The sequence below is a fragment of the Urocitellus parryii genome, chromosome 4 (assembly GCF_045843805.1).
Source record: "Urocitellus parryii isolate mUroPar1 chromosome 4, mUroPar1.hap1, whole genome shotgun sequence".
NCBI lineage: Eukaryota > Metazoa > Chordata > Mammalia > Rodentia > Sciuridae > Urocitellus > Urocitellus parryii.
In genome coordinates this window covers 192059089-192075528 of record NC_135534.1, presented here as the reverse complement: position 1 = coordinate 192075528, position 16440 = coordinate 192059089, and the positions used below count along the sequence as shown (strand labels likewise).

General features: G+C 61.3%; 1 protein-coding gene across 4 annotated transcripts in view; it reads left to right on the top strand.

Moving 5' to 3' along the window:
• Nucleotides 1-14897, top strand: part of Whrn (whirlin) — an 83957-nt gene extending 69060 nt beyond the window's left edge. For 2 of the 4 annotated variants that reach the window (XM_026393347.2, XM_026393346.2), the window contains exons 8-12: nucleotides 9723-9794; nucleotides 10923-11460; nucleotides 13564-13745; nucleotides 14244-14366; nucleotides 14715-14897. In XM_026393347.2, coding sequence (XP_026249132.2) covers nucleotides 9723-9794; nucleotides 10923-11460; nucleotides 13564-13745; nucleotides 14244-14366; nucleotides 14715-14897 — 1098 coding nt within the window. Of the gene's footprint in view, nucleotides 1-1429; nucleotides 1463-9722; nucleotides 9795-10922; nucleotides 11461-13563; nucleotides 13746-14243; nucleotides 14367-14714 lie in introns of all 4 variants that reach the window. The other 2 variants (XM_026393345.2, XM_026393348.2) reach the window with 2 other exon arrangements.
• Nucleotides 14898-16440: the final 1543 nt, after the last annotated feature.

The following is a 16440-nucleotide window of genomic DNA, read 5'->3' as shown; positions in this document are numbered from 1 at the left end:
TTGGCTCATGGGCCGTGCTTTCTCTGAGTCCGACTCCATGAGGTGGGCCACAAAAATGGCCACAGAGGGCTTCAGCCGCCGTGAGCCACTGTTCCTAAACCCGGGGAACCACAGCCTGTCATTCTCCAGTGGTCCCTTTGGAATCAGGGACCAGAGCTCCAAGGAGCGGCCGGGATGCCTCCTGGTCCAGGAGGCAAGGGTCACAGGGTTAGGTCCTGGGTGTCCTGGGCCTCAGATTCCCCTGGATGAATGGCCCGAGGGGCCATAAATGGCCTACAGCAGCCTGGGACCAAGGGCGGGGCAGGCTGGAGGGCAGGCGGAGAGGCGGCAGGGGGCCCAGCAGCGGCCTGGCCTGGCCTGGGTATCTCCCCTACTCAAGCACTTCCTCCGGCCACTCTGGACCCCAGCTGTGACAGTCGGGCCTTCCCTGCCAAGAGTCACTCACTGGACATGGGGGCCCCCCCCGAGCTGGTGGATCTCAGGCCACAGGGAGCAGGGAGTTTTGGGGGCCAGATGGAAGGGGAGGACGTGAGGCTCTTGTGTCTGAGGCGGGATTGACTCAGGACAGCTGTCACTCTGAGTCCTCGTCCTGGCAGGGAGCACAGGCACATCAGGATCAGGACTCCCAGACCCGGGCAAGCTCCCAGGCTCCCGGGGGGACTCCCGGGGGGGACTCCCAGGGAAGGCTGCAGGGCACGGCCAGGCCAGCTGGCCTCGCGGTGCTCGGTGTCCTCCCTTGCAGCAGGGTCATAACTCCACGTCCCCCAGCTGTGGGGAGGACTGAGTGGAAGGCTACCCAGGGGCCCATGGGAGCAGAGAGCCTGCCAGGGCCCAGAGGTGCCGCCAAGCTCCGAGGCGGGTGACACCATGGTTTCTCCCGACCTGTGTGTTTTTTTCCACGCCCCCTGGGGGTTTGCACCCAGGCCCCTGCTGACCTGGAAAGCACCAGGTGATGGATGGCCATCCCCCTTGATGGCTGCCCATGGGGGCAGTGCCAGGGGCCCACTTCTCTGCACTATGGTCTCTGCACCGCGGGGCTCGGGCCTCCCCGGAGCCAGACCCCCCCTGGTTGAGGGTTCCAGGCAGGGTCCACCTGGAAGCCTGCCTTTCATGAGCAGGTGGAGCCTAGGCACGTCACTTTGCTCCTCTAAGCCTGTTCCTGCCAAAGGGACAGGGACCCCAGCCCTGTCCCAGGGAGGACAAGCATCTTCCTTACGAGCAGCGGGGACCCCGTCTCCTTTGTGGCAGGATAGAGGGGTGGGGAGCGGTGTGCCCTTCCCTCACCTCCCCCCCCCTTCCCCAGCTGGAAGGGGTGGGAGAATCCCGTCTGCATGCGCGTGGGCCTGGGGCGGGGGTGCCGTGGCGGCCTGTCCCTCATATTTATTTGATGTATTTTTCTTTTTGCCTTTTGCCCATCCTTCCGCCCCAGGAGAGGCTGCTGTGGCTTATAGACCTGATGGAGGTACCGTCCTTCCTGCCGGGTGGGGACTGTGGGAGTCCCTTAGCCAGGGGCAGAGGTAGGGGGCTCTGGCCCCTCCGGCCACCCCTCTGTCTGCACTGTCCCTGCTGGGGACTGGGCTTTCTTCTCGGTGCTCACTGTCTCTCCTGGTCATCCATTCGCCAGGTGCCCTCAGGCCCTGGAGTGAAGACCGCTCTGTTCAAATCCCAGCTCTAGCCCATCCTTGTTGTGTGACCTCAAGAAGTGGTCTCGCCTCTCTGAGCTCAGTTTTAGATCTGTCACAATGAGAATGACAGTGTCGGGCCTTGCTGTGGAGACACACCTTGGCCTTTGCATATGGCGATGCTGCCACTGGAATCTGCTCCTTTCCACCTCACACAACCTGTTTCAGTCCAAAGCTCAGGTGCCACCTCTTCCAGGAAGCCTTCCCTGATACTCTCCAGAGGTGGCTTTCAGCCCCTGGCTCCTTTCAGCCCCTGGCTCCTCCAGTCTTGTCATGGCTCTTAGTATATTTTTCCAGTCTCTGCAGGCCTGACCAGTTACTCCCTTGACCATCAGCTGTTGGAGGGCAGCAGCCATGTCTGGGGTCACCACTGAGCCCCTGCTGCTCTGCACAGAGCCTGGCTCACGTAAATAATTCAAGGCTCTTTTATCAACCTTAGAGCCGACCTCCTCTGAGAGCTCTTGTGGTGTAGGGCTTTCCATCTGTGTCCTCTGCACCCTCCCAGGATCCAGGAGTGGCCGGCACAGCTATGACCCCCATTTCACAGAGCAGAGAATTGAAATCCAGAGAGGAAAAGCGACTTGCTCGAGGTCACACAGCTAGGGAAGAGGTGGAGGGAGGATTCCGACCCAGCCCACTCTCCTCTGAGTGGTACCCTGGTGACCGAGGCGCTTCCCTGGTGGACCTCTCCAGCCTCTGGCTCAGAGTCACCAGCCGTCTGTCTGTCTGTCTGTCATGTTTCCTCCCCTCCTCCTGCTCTTCCTTCCGTTCTGTTAAATCCTGATGGAGTGCTTGCCGTGTGCTCTCCGCAGCCGTCCGTGCTAGGGAGTCGGTAGAAAGCAGCTGAGGAGCCCTGCCCCCTGCAGAATCCAGAGATGAGCAGGAATCGCAGGCAGTTAGCCAGGTGGATGACGGAAAATGCACAGCAGGTTATGTGACAGGTGCTAAGGAGAAACTTAGAGCAGGGAAGGGGACTCCATGGGGCTAGGAAGGGACACATGAGTAAGACTGGAGGTGATGGAGAGAGCCACCGCACATCTAGAGGAAGAGAATTTTTTAGAGCAGGAATAGCATGTGCAAAGGCCCTGAGGAGCTAGAGTGTCTGAGCACACTCCAGAGTCAGTGCCGGGAAGAGGAGAGGCAGATTATATGCTGGGGACTTTGACTTTGAGCAGCATGAGAGCTCTGAGCAGGTAAGAGCAGGGACTGGAATAGTCTGATATAGTTTTGGCCTGATCTCTTGCATCATCAGGAATAGACAAGCATGGATCTGTCCCATGATGAACAGGTTTGTTCCCATGAACCAGCCAGGCCAAGAGGTCTGTAGGTCATGAAGGGCTGGAAGACTGCGCAGCCTGAGTCCCTAAGAGAGGTGGCCGTGGGCTGTGCAGGCACCAGCTCTCCCTGCTGCCTGGGCAGCCCCTCCCTCTACACACCTATAGGACACATCTCAGATTGGACACCCAGCACAGCCAGGCCACCTGCACGCAGGGCCACAGGATGGAAGCTCCTCCCCCTGAGCCCCTCTTGCAGGTGGCCAGGGCCTGTCCTGGGTGTCCAGAGCCTTGCCTTACACTGTCCCTGCAGAGCAGTATGCCCTCCAGACAGCTCGGCCCACTCACTACCCCCTACACCCGAGGCAGACCCCGCGGCCCCTGCAGTCTGAGTCTCCTCTGAGTCAAAGGTGCTGAAAAAGGTTCAGAGCAGCACGGCGAGGAGACAGCTGCACCCCATCTGCTCTCCGTGCTCCGAACATGGGCTGCAGCATCCTGCGGGGGGAGAAGGAGGTCGGAGCCCTGTTTAGTCCTCCTCAAGTGCCAGGTGCCATCAGCAGCATCGCTGGGTGCCCGTAGCTCTTGGCCTCAGTAATGCTGACCAACAGATCACCCCAGATCACCGTCAAGGGACGATAGCCGCACACATCTCTGACTCGTGGCCCAGATCCCTGAGCTCCTGGGGCTCACACGCTCTTCCTCTCTGCTGCAGTAACTGCTGTGTGGGCACGGAGGACGTGGGTGCAGGCAGGGGCTCCATCTTTCCCGTCTGCATCGCGGGTGCCAGCCCAGGGCCTGGCACCAGGGGGGACCCAGGAAATGCAGAGCAGGAACTCACTGAAGCCACGCCCCCGGCCACCTTCAGAATCATCCTCTACATACTCGCCTCCCGTGTCCTAGGAAAATGTCCTTTGCTCTGGCATTGAGAAGCACATGGCAGCTTCGGGTATCTGGGTCACGGGTAGCCAGATACCCAGACAGTTGTCCCAAGTGGAGCCAGTGTCTGTTTGCCTGCCGTCCCTGGGTCGTGCGGTCCGTTATCGATCCCAGGCTAAACGAGGTTCACTCACAGCCGTTTGCCCTCCAAGCAGAGGCTGTGGATCACAGGAAATCAGATGCAGCCGCCTGGGGACAGATGGCGTGTACTTTCCATTTGTCGAATTGAGAGGCAGCCTTGAGCTTTTTTTTTTTTTTTTTTTTTTGCAACTTCCAAACAATATCCTTTTCCCTCATAAATATTTTGGCTAAGCCGGATGCAGTGGCCCACGCCTGTCATCCCAGCAGCTCGGGAGGCTGAGACAGGAGGACGGTGAGTTCAAAGCCAGTCTCAGCAAAAGTGAGGTGCTAAGCAACTCAGTGAGACCCTGTCTCTAGATAAAATACCAAATAGGGCTGGGGCTGGGGCTCAGTGGTTGAGTGCCCCTGAGTTCTATTCCCAGGGCCAAAACAAAACAAAACAAAACAGATGTTGGCTAGGACAGCAGACTGAAAGAGAAGTTCTGCCCAGCATTTCTAGAATCCTCCACGTAGGGCAAGCAGGTCTTTAGCAGAAGGACTTCATTTCTCGAGACTGAGAATCCTACCAGCAGGTCTGGCTCTCCACGACAGTAGCTTGGCCACCTTGGGCAGGTGACATAGCCTTCTGAGCCTCAGTTTCCGCTTCTGTGTTTTGGGCTAAGAAGACCCAGCACCTGAGGGCTGCTCAGTAAGGTCAGTGAATTCACAGTGGCGAAGCCGCAGGAGCTCGACCTCTCACTACCCCGTGAGCTGGAAAGGGGACCATAGAGAAAGACTGTGGAGGCCAAGGCCAGGCCTACACCCTGAGCAGATGCCGTGGAGGTCAGGGATGGCAGCTGGGACCCCGTCTGGTCTAGACTTCAGACTTTTCCACCTGGACTTGGGAGGCTTTGCAGCCAGGCCTCCAATGTGCCTGGATAGAGGCTCCCAGGGCCTCCAGGGTGCTGGGACAGGGCCTCTGCCCTGAAGCCTCTCTGTCCCTGTCTCCTGGCCCTGCAGGGAGCTGCAAGGGAGCTCTGGCCATGGCTGTGTTGGCCGGGCCCCTTATGGTCTCTGAGCCTCCCTCCTCGTTGGGGCACCACGAGGGTGCGGCAGCTCAGAACCCACTGCTGCTGGGCCTGCCCCCGCCCCAGGAGGCTGGTCCACTTCATTCCTTCCAGGTCACCTTGGGCAGTAACAGGCTGAGGCGTGGCCTGATGCCTGGATCTTGAGGACAAGGGACCCAGCTAAGATCTGAAGCTGGGGGTCAGCAGGGCAGTAGCTGAGGCAGGACGGTTTGGAGCTGGACCTGAGCTGGGAGGCGTGTGGCCACTGCAAAGAGGGCAAGAGGTCACTGGGGCCCAAGTGTGGGCACTGCTGGGCAGAGGGGTGGGGGAGCAGCAGGTGCTGGGGTCCCAGCTTCCTAAGTCTTTAGTAAGCGATGCAGGGCTGTTTGCATCTAAGATGCCTCCTTCCGTGTGCAGAGGGCCTGGAGGATGGGGTGACCCGAGAGGCCGTTGTGACTGTCCAGTGTGCAGGGACCCATCGGGTAGGCTGACCCTGCCTCCCAGTGTCAGGAAGTTCTTGGCCCCCGGCCCCGTGAGGCTGCCGTGTGTCTTCCCTCTTGAGTGGAACAGGCCACTCAGCTCCAGGCCAGGGCCCTCCGCACCTTCCTGGGGACCCAGCGGTTCACCAGAGCACAGTGGCCCAGGACGGTGCCTCCCAGGCAGGGCCTTGCTGGATCTGCAGTGGTTTGCAGTCCACCCGTGTCCCTTAGGAGGACAGGGACGACACAGGCACAGTCTCCACCAGGTCAGAGCCTGAGGGAAGGTGGCTGAGAGCCGACTTTCCCGCTAGCCAGCAGGGGAGCTGCCCTGGGGTTGGCCCGGGGCTGATTGTTTGGCTGTGGGCCCGTCTCAGCGTGGCCACTTTAACTACCTCCGTGTGAACACACCGGAGGGAAAGGGCACCGACCCGACCCCGTGATGAAACACTGTGGTCACTGTGCGGAAGCTTCTAGTGTGTCTGCAAGCGGGAGGCTGTGACTCTGGCAGTACCTGGGAGTAGGTAGGCCCCACCTGTGACTTCTGCCAGGGGACAGTGGCCGGTTCCCCTGAGGCGCCGAGGCTCCATGTGTCATGGAAGGAATGCTGCCCTGGGGTCAGAGGTCAGTGGAAACAAGACGGACTGATGTCCCTGCCGGGCTCTCAGGTCCCCGCGTCCCTCCCTCCCTCCCTCCCTCCCGAGACGAGTTTCCGACACTTGTCCCGGGGCCCTTGGAGCCCTGACCTTCTGGAGATTCTGGGTCACCCAGTTTCCACGGAGACCTCCTTCCCCGGGGCAGCAGGGAGGGCCACGCGGGGCAGGATTCGGGTCAGCAGGAGGAGGGGGCCTGAGCGTCACAGGCCGCGGCGCCCTGGCAATGCCCGCCATCCCCCTGCCTCAGGGGCTTCGGATGGAGGCTGCTTCTGTGATTCTCTCTCAGCCTCTTTCTGCTGAGGTGGCCCCGGGCAGCACCTGGCCCTGGACGCGGTCCCAGCAAAGCCTTCCCCGCCTCCACTTCCGGAGCCCTGAGAGTACGAGGCAGGGTCAGCAAGGATTGTCACCATTCCTCACTTGGCATTTGTCCCCTCTCAGCTGCCCCACACCAGACTCGGGGGGCTGGGCTCTGACTGGGCCGAGCCAGGCATGAAGGCGTCTCCCCTTGGGAAGGAAGGGAGCCTTGTGAACAGCCAGCAGCCAAGGATGAGGGAGGGGGACCAGGCACATGGCTTGGAGGTGTCCTGGCCCTCGTGGGAAGCAGGGCTTTGGTCTGGAAGGTAGAGACAGGCACTGGATAGGAGTTGGCTTCCTACCCGGTCCTTGCTGTGTGACCTTGGATAGATGACCTTCCCTCTCTGAGCCTCAGCTGCCTCAGCTGTAGAGTGGGTGAAGGGTCCCACCGGGGAGGACTCAGTGTGCCTCTTGGTGTAAGCCCCAGGGGCTGCAGGGGCAGGGACCCCCAGCAGTGGTCGGGGATGCCCCGGGCCCAGGCACGAACTCTGACCTTGAGCCTCTGCTCGAAGCTTGTTCTGCTGACCCCTCCCCCGAGTTCTTGGCCTGCTGTCTGCAGCTATTTCGGGTGCACAAGGAACATGGCTCGGGGACTTGGGGCTCCTGAGCGTCTGGATTCAGCACATGGAGTCTGGCAGGGCTGGGCTCCGACCTGTCTGCCGCTTGCCCCACTTCCCGCTCCCTCCCAGGCGGGATCCTGCCTCCTCCTCCCCCCGTCCATCCCCACCTTCTGTCCTGGCCCCAGGATGCCCTGGATAGCAGGGCCAGCGGTGGCTGGGCTCTCTCATTTCAGAGGCCCTTCCTTCCCACGATGCCCCGGTGGGGCTGGACATCATGGGCCTTGGGTTGACCCAGACCTGGCTGAGAGACCTGGCCTGCTGCCGAAGAATGGCCCCCGTGACCTTGGGACAAGCCACTTCCCTCTTGGAGCTTTAGTTGTGGCAAATGTGACCAGGAGAGTTCCAGGGCCACCCCTCAGGGTCCTGGGGAAAGTTCATGAGATAACTAAAGCAGAACGGCGTCCAGGGCCCAGCCTGCGAGGGTCCAGGTCTGTGGCTCCCTGGCGTTCCTTCCAGAACTCTCCCCCTCCCTGAGCTTCCCTCAGACGCCTCGGGCCTCGCTGACCGGGAGATGCCTGCCCGGCCACTGAGTGAATCCCCAAGGCTCCAGAGAGGCTCCAGAGCAGGACAGCCCCCGTGTCTTTGTCCCAGCCTGTAGCCCAGGGGGCCTGCAGGTTGAACCCCTCGCTGAAGCCAACTTTAGGCTCCCACGGTGGCTCCCCGTCTGCCTCCACTCGGGCCTGCTCCCTAGGGTGATGGACGGATCCGATCACCCATCGATTCATTAATTTGATGAATATTTACCCAGCAGACGCTGCTCTGAACACTGAGGAGACCAGGTCATCCAAACTCTGCCGTCTCAGAGCTGTGTTTCAGCAGGAGGGACAGACAGTCAAACCCCGTGGCGATCAGGGTCAGACAGAGGAGCAAAGCCAGGGGGGTGGACGGGATGGTGGCGAGGGCAGGGACGGTCCCATCATGCTGGAGGAGCAGCAGGACAGGGCCGAGTTGGAGACACAGGGGGCGTGGTGTTTGGCCCAGGGTCCCCGAGCAGGGGAGAGACGCTACCTGACTCGTGTTTCCAGGACCACGTCCTGGCTGCCTGGGGGGCGGGGGTCAGCGAGGAGAGGAGGCCAGCAGGGCAGGGGTAGGCTGCGATTTTCTGTGGGTGGTCCCCCTCTGAGGAGGTGACCTGGGAGTGGGATCTTAGAGGTGACCGAGCAGCGCGTGCCTCGTGACCGCCAGGCAGGGCGCAAGGGCCACGTGAAGACCCCGCGCCGGCCCTGGTGTTCCACTGTGGCTGCAGGAGTGGGGGGGCACCGAGCAAAGGGAATTTCCATAAGAGGCAAACTTGACCTTGTCTCCATGGCAACCGGCGGCCCTGAGGCTGGCATCCAAGCACATCCACGCTGGACTCACAGAGCTGCGCGAAGATTCTCCACACCTTCCGTCCCCTCCTCTGTGTCCACCCTTTCCTCTGTCTGAGACACCCATGGTCCCTCTGGGCCCAGCTTGGACCTGTGCCCGCTTCTCCAGGAAGCCTTCCCCCATCACGCCTTGCCCCAGGTGTCCGGTGCCCTTGGCCCACCTGGTGTCCGGGTCTCCCACATCCTCTGTGCCCAGCCTGGGGTCAGTCTGGGGCTTCAGAGCCTGCTCAGCCTCCAGGGCCTCTCGTGGGTCAGGGCTCTCCAGGAGCAGAACCCTCAGGGCACCTGTAGCCCCCACCAAGACGGGCTCTGTGACGGTGGAGGCCGAGGAGCCCCATGGCCTGCCCTCCGCACGGTGGAGGCCCTAGGGAGCCGGGGCTGGAGCTCCAAGTCCAAGGGCCCAGGGTCCAAGGGTGCTGCAGGAGGATGTTGAGGGCCGGGCGAGCACTGGGGGTGGCCCCGTGTGGGAGCTCTTTCCTGGCAGGTTCGAGGGCCTAGATTCCATCCCAGCACCCAGCGGTGAGACCCGAGGACAGGAGAATCCGGGTTCCCGGCTCCGGAGAGTAAACTTGGCCCCATTCCACTGGGGCCCTTGACAAATTGGTGACATCCCCAGCCCTGGGGAGGGTGACGGCACTCAGCCCACGGATTCAAACGCTGATCTCTTTGAGAAACACCCCCACGGACCCCCCACTTCTCTGTGCCAGTACAGTTGACACCCCAGATTAGCCATCAGTGACAGAAGCTCAAGGCCATCCCGAGCTCTGTGGGTGGAAACGGCCCCCGGAGTCCAGCCAGAGAGGACCTCTGCCGGGTCCCCAGAGATGGCCTTTTGACAGCTCAGTGTCACTCAAGGGAGCATTAAGAAAGGAAAGAAGGAACATGAATCAGGTCCACTTAAGCCCTAGACCACCCCTCGGGATGCAGACCACTAAGACAGGAAGGAGTGAGATGTCCCTGTCCTTCCTGCTGGCCGTGGGCCTTCCCACGGCCCAGGAACTCTGTTCATCGGTGGTGCATCTCCAGGTGGTCCAGGGAGGCCAGAAATGACCAGAAGGTCCCCAAGGAAAACTGGCTTCAAAGGGACTGGCGGGAAAACCGACCCCCATTACGGGGGTCAGATAGAGAGGACAGCGGCTGTGTCAGGAAGGCGAAGCTCGTCCAGTGCCGAGGCCCACCCGGGGAGCCGCTGGCTCCCGGTGGCTCAGCTCACTCTCTTATCCATTTCAGAACACCCTGGACCTGGAGGAGTCGGGCCAGGCAGTCCAGGGCGGCGTCCACACACTCCCCGACGTGTCCGTGGTAAGCCCCGCTGGCCCTGTTCCACCTGCCCTGTCCCTCAGGTGTCCCCTGGGCTCCTCTTAGTGACAGCCACGAGGAGAGGACACAGGGAAGGCTGGAGGACGGGGCCGCTGCTGTGTCTGCACACCTGTGCACCGAGGGCCCCTCCGCCATCTCCCGCAGGGCCAGGGTAGCTCACCACGGTGACTGACCCCAGGGGGTTCCACCCGGGGGCCTTGCTTTCGATGTGTTACCTGCACACGGTCATGGCACGTCCAGGCACTGGGCACATGGTGAATGAGCCTTCCTAGCCTTCTGCCTCTGCTGGACGTGGATGCCGAATATAGCATGAGACCTGTGTGTGTCTGACCCAGGTGGCTTTTGAATGGCCTGGATTCTGGACCCAGGTTGCCTGGGTTTGAATCCCACCTCCTCCATGGACTGTGTGACTTTGGGCAAATTCATTAGCCTCTCTGTGCCTCTGGTTTCCCATCTGTGATGTGGGGACGATTACACAGTACCTACCCCAGCAGTTTGTGGCAAGATTAACTGATTGAAGCACATCGTTTAGAACGGTGCACGCGAGGCCATAGAGCCAGGCGAGTGTCGGCTGGTGCCCAGGCAGAGGGAGAAGGAATTGCGGGTCCACAGCTGCTGTTCGCCATGCCAACACCGGCCACATCCCCACCTACTGTGCTGTTACCCAATGACATGCTCAGAGAGGTGCCGTGCCTTGCCCAGAGCCACACAACACCACAGCCATGTGTCCCTCCTTCTTTCCCTTCTCTCTCTCCGGTCCTACCTCACCTCCCATTTCCAGTGGCCAAGACAATCCCCTAAAAGGAAAAGCCTAAGAAACCCTTTTTGTGTGTCCGTCCTCTCCATCCTCCTCTAATTAAGTCTTGTTGCCTGTGACAATCCCTGGCCGACGCCAAGAGCTCCAATTCCCAAAGGTAACCGCGCAGTCCCCAGAGACGCCTGCCAAGGTCCTGACGCTCCTCGGTGGCTGCGATGCCAGGCAGTTTCCCGTGGGCTGCTGCATTATTCAGGGCAGCGCGGCCAGGCGCTGAGCTCGGGACCCACTTCCCTGCTCCCTGTCCAGCGGCCATGGGCTCTGACTCCTTCTACTCCTGCTGGGTCTTTTGGCAGGACGACGTCAAGCCCAGCTCCGAGGAACTGCCCCACACCAAGCTGCCGCCTCCCCCTCCGCTTCTGGGCCAAGGCCAAGGCCAGGACCGCCCGCCCAGCCAGCCACGGAAGCCCGCCAGGGAGGACCCCCAGCCTCCCTCCTCCGCCTCCTCGCACTCAGGCATCATTTTCTCTGCACCCCGGACCTGCAGCCCGCCGCTGGCCGCCACACCCTCCCCAGGGCCCCCCTCCACCCAGGACTCGCCCTCCTCCCCCATCTACGCCTCGGTCTCCCCACCCAAACCCAGCTGCAAGAGGCCGCTGGATGCCCACCTGGCCCTGGTCACCCAGCAGCCCATCGGCCCCTTCCCTCGGGTCCAGTCGCCCCCACACCTGAGGAGCCCCTCGGCAGAGGCCCCAGGAGCAGGGGGCTGCCTCCCGCCGCCCTCGCCCTCCGACCCCCTGGACCAGCCGAACCAACACTTCGTCCTGGTGGAGGTGCACCGGCCCGACAGCGAGCCCGACGTGAACGAAGTGCGGGCCCTGCCCCAGACGCGCAGTGAGTGTGGCCCCGGGCTGGGCGGGCTCTGGACCTGGGCCCCTGGCCTCTCTGGGCCCAGGTGCCTGCTGAGGGGCCTGCTAGCCTAGGTCCAGTAGTAAGGTGGCCTGGTGGTCTTGGACTTGGGGTTGAGTCCTGCTTCTGCCACTGGACAAGCTGCCCCCTGTCGAGCCTCAGCCTCCCACAGTCGTTTGGGCCCACAGTGACAGCCCTGCCAGGTGGCTCAAGGGGTGGGCGCCTCCCCCAGCTCCCCAGTGCTGGTGCCCGCACCCTCCTCCCAGCCCCTCCAGGAAGAATGAGCCCGTGGAGGACAGGTGGCTTCTGTCACTCCTGTCCCCTGTGGAGGACGGGTGGCTTCTGTCACTCCTGTCCCCTGTGGAGGACAGGTGGCTTCTGTTATCCCTGTCCCCTGTGGAGGACGGGTGGCTTCTGTCACTCCTGTCCCCTGTGGAGGACGGGTGGCTTCTGTCACTCCTGTCCCCTGTGGAGGACGGGTGGCTTCTGTCACTCCTGTCCCCCATGGCCTGGCCCTGGAGTAGGTGCGGGGGTCCAGGTGTGTGTCGCAGGCTCTGGACCCCTGACAGGGCTCCTGACCTGGCACTGAAGGGTCAGACTAAAGACAGTGACACCCAGCAGGCCAGCCACCTGGACCTGGGGACCCTGGTTTTCCAGGATCATCGGGCCTCCAGGAGGTGAAGGCTGGGTGGAGCCGGGGCTCTGGGTCTCCAGATGGAGGGTGTGGGTCCATTTTGTTGGGTTCTGCTGCCATCTTGTGGCCGGAGTGACACTGGGCGCTCAGGATGGGGAAGGGAGCAGACCCAGTGGGGGACTGCAGTGCCCCAAGTACCAGGCAGGGGCGGCAGCTCAGGAAGAGTGGTGGGGGGGGGGCTGTGGGGAGAGGAGGCAGGATTGGTGGATTCTCCCCTGCTGCGTCAGGGCCTGGCACGGAGCGGGGTGTGCATCAGAGCCAACAGCTGTGCTCCTGAGCCCTCCCAGGGCCAGGGCCAGTCACTGTCCAGGGCCTTGCCCACACCATCAACCCACTTAACCCCGGCAGCCCAGACAGGAGAGTGCTGTCATTGCCCTGTTTTACATGTGAAGAGACTGGGGTAGAGCCAGCAGCTGCTGAGGGCCAGTCTGGCATGAGTCTTCTCTCCTGACCGCCCACCTGCTCGCCATCTTCTGGTCTTTAGGATACCTCCCAGCACAGGCCTCCTACCCCTGTGTTAGGTGAGACTCAGAGGCTCAGAGAGGCCAGGATCCTGGCCAGCGCCTGCACAGCTGTCCCTGGGACTCAGACCTGACCCGCCCACTCCAAAGCACATTCTTAACCTGGAGTCCAAACTCTGGGGCCATTAGGGAAGCAGCCTGGTGGCCTGAAGAGCCAGAGGGCGTACTCCTGCCACTTAGCTCCAGCCCCCCTGGGGCTGGGATCCAGGCCAGGTGTGGCAGACCATCCATTTTTTTTCCCTTGGGAAATTAAAAACTTATATTTTCTAACATGAAATGTCCTAATTTTTTTGTTTGTTTGTTTTGCAGTCCTGGGGGTGGAACTCAGGGCCTCACACACGCTAGGCAAGCGCTCAACCACTGTCAGCCCCACCCCATCTTGTTTTAATTTTTGAGACAGTGTCTAAGTTGCTGAGGCTGGACTCGAACTTATGATCCTCCTGCCTCAGACTTGAGAGTGGGTGGGTTAGGGTTAGGGTTAGGGATCACCGGCGTGCCATCACACCCAGCTCAGGTCCCCTAATTTGGATACATAGTCCCTCACTACAAATAAACAACAGAACCAAGCAGGCGACCTACGTCCGAGGGCTGAGTTTGTCTGCTGACCTGTTTTTAATCATTCTACTAGTGGCTGAGAACTGGGAGGTCAGCAGATGTCCCCAGAGTAGCGACCTTCAGGCCAGGACCTGTTGGAGGGCAGAGGGTCCAGGGGAGGAGGAGCGGTGAGGAGTGTCCTTGCCCCTTCCCCTCCATCCCTTCCTTCCTCCCTCCAGCTTTGCCTGGAGAATTCCCCCCGCCTTCCAGCCTTCAGCTCCATCACCGCCTCCAGGAAGCCCTCTCTGACTGCTGCCATCCTCCTGTCCCTACCCCCAGCAGCCTCCACGCTCTCCCAGCTCTCGGACAGCGGGCAGACTCTTAGTGAGGACAGTGGCGTGGATGCCGGAGAGCTGGAGGCCAGTGCCCCAGGCAGAGGCAGACAGATGGCTTCCACCAAGAACAAGAGTAGCAAGGAGCTGCCGCGGACGGAGAGAGCCACTGAGGGGGCCACCAAGCCGGTGAGTGGGGGCATGGTGCCAAGGTCAAGACGAGGTGCCCAGGTGCAGAATAGGAGGCCCAAGGGACAGGGTGCAGCTTGCAGGGACCACCAGGGAGGCGGTGAGTGCCATCACCAAAGAATGGATATTTGGAGGGGTTCTCCAGGTACCTGGAGGCCCATTTCAAATCCCACCTTTGCCCTCGCCCTGGGTGACTGAGTGCTGAGGCTGGTCCAGGACCTTTGAGAGGACTCCCCTCTGCTCTGACATGTCATGGAGGCTGAGACAGGCCTTGGGGTCAGACAGCCTGGACTCCAGTCCCTGCCACGCTGGGCAGTCAGTGGCGAGCCCCAGGTTTGCAGGGACTCAGGAGCCGAGGATACCCACTGCACACTGGAGGCTCCCCACACAGGATGGAGTCTGAACCCTGTTGGCCCAGGGGTGTGTTTTGGCCCAGCCCTGTCCCCAGCCAGGCCTGTCCACTGAGAAGGCTTGCGGTCACCTTCCTTACACCTGCAGCCTGGACTCCTGGAGCCTACGTCCACCCTGGTCCGCGTGAAGAAAAGTGCAGCTACCTTGGGCATCGCCATCGAGGGTGGCGCCAACACACGCCAGCCCCTGCCTAGGATTGTCACCATTCAGGTACACCCAAGGGTCCCTGCTGACCATCTTTATACTCCTGAGGGCCTGTATCACAGGATCCCTGGGGGTTTGCTGCTATCCTGAGGTGACAGCATCCAAGGACAGCCCCCGCTCGGGCACTGGGACTCCTTGAGGGCTGTGGGCAGGACAGCAGGAGGACATCGACCCACTCTGCTCTGGCCCACTGGACCAGGCCTAGGAAGCTCGCCTCACCTGTGCTGGGTGGCAGCAGAAGCTGGGGGGTGGCTGCTGGTTGGCAGTGTCAGGCTGCGCAGCGGGTGGTCAGAGCCAGGCCCGCCTAACGCTCAGGGGCCCCAGGTGACCCCTGCCCTGTGTCTCACTCTGCAGCGAGGCGGGTCAGCCCACAACTGTGGGCAGCTCAAGGTGGGCCACGTGATCCTGGAAGTGAACGGGCTGACGCTCCGGGGCAAGGAGCATCGGGAGGCTGCCCGCATCATCGCCGAGGCCTTCAAGACCAAGGACCGTGACTACATCGACTTCCTGGTCACAGAATTCAATGTGATGCTCTAGGGGCCGAGGCCTAAGGGCCTCCCACTACTGCCCAGCCCCGGGTCCCTCCCCTGTCCTGCCACTCTCAGGCTCCTCGGGGGGGAGGGGCTGTGTGGCCTGGGTGGCAGGAAGGCATCCCCCCTCCCTCTCGGCCCACTGCACCAGAACTGGGGGAAAAGGGAACTGGGCAAGGCCGACAGATGGCAGGTCAGAGTTGGGGTGCCGGGGACCCGGTGGGCGCTCAATACGAGAAGTTCTGGGAAGGAAGACAGAAGAGGAAGGGCAGAGGGCCTGCTTCCATTGGCTGGAGGGTGGCACTCCTGTCCCCAGCCAGCTAGCACCCAGCTCACCCCCAGATCCTGAGCCTCTGGAGCAAGGACACAGGAGAACTCGGATACGTCTTCCTGCGGGGGCATCTTGCAGGACCTTCAGTGCCACAAACAAGCATCAAGCCCGCTCCCACTCACACCCTTCCTCCTGGCTCCTCTCCCCACAGTATTTATTATTTATTTCCTCCCCGCACTCCAGGGGACCCCACAGCCCCAGCTTCCCACCCCCAGCCTGTCCCGGAGGCCTTGCAGATGACCAGCAGGGTCAGTGTATTTATATACAGAGCTTACGACTTTAATTTTTCAATAAAGAAATCTGAACAAGGTTAGGGCCAGAGTGCTGTGTGGTCGGCCTGGGTGGCTGGGTTCTGAGTGCTCGATGTGGAGGGGTACGCAGGAAAGGTGGAAAGCACAGTGCCACCTTGAAACCCCTGCCCCATGGCTTAGTCTGGGATACATGGCGGGGTGGGCAGGGGCGCCCAAGCCTCACCTGCATCTTGAAGCACTTACTTGAAGGTTTGAGGATAAAACTTAAGTATGTAGAAATAATATTTTTAGAGTAAAACAGGCATAGCATGATGCAGAACCCAGCAAGCACGGATTTCTGGCTGCAGGTCGGCTCCCCCGGAAGCTGACTCAGCCCAGGGTTTACATGCAAGTGATTCATTAGGGAGCTGCTCCCAGGGGAAGCCGGACAGGGACAACAGGAAGCCAGGGGATTGGACATTTCAGTCCCCAGAGGGCAGCTTCCACCTTACCCACTGGGACCCTGGAGTGTAAGGGAGACCTGCAGTGGTAGCCACTCAAGGCAGGGCTGGGCTTCTGTGCCTGCCGGTCCTTGGGCGAGACGGTGAACACCCAGTCACCTCTGCTGTCTCCTGCCTGCTCGGGCCCAGCAGTTCAGCAGTCAAGGGCAGTGGGTGTTAGAGGCTCACTTTGGGGAGGATGAAGGAAACGGTGTAGGGGCTCAGGGCCAGCCCCAGTGCCCATTTCCTCCTGTCCAGGAACTGTCTGGTGAAGGAAAGGTGTAAGAAGTCCTACCTTTGCCCAGCCCTTTGTCCAGAGCTCCGGGTGGTGGTGGGGTAGTTATGGGGCACTGGTTCCAGGGTCTTGTTCAAAATCCTACTTAGCTGTCCCCGTTCCCTTTCCGGCTGGGCAAACCACCTAAGGCCAAAGCCCCTAAGGCTCCAGCCCTTTCAAGGGGCCTTGTTTGCCCTTTCCCTCCCACAGGGTCT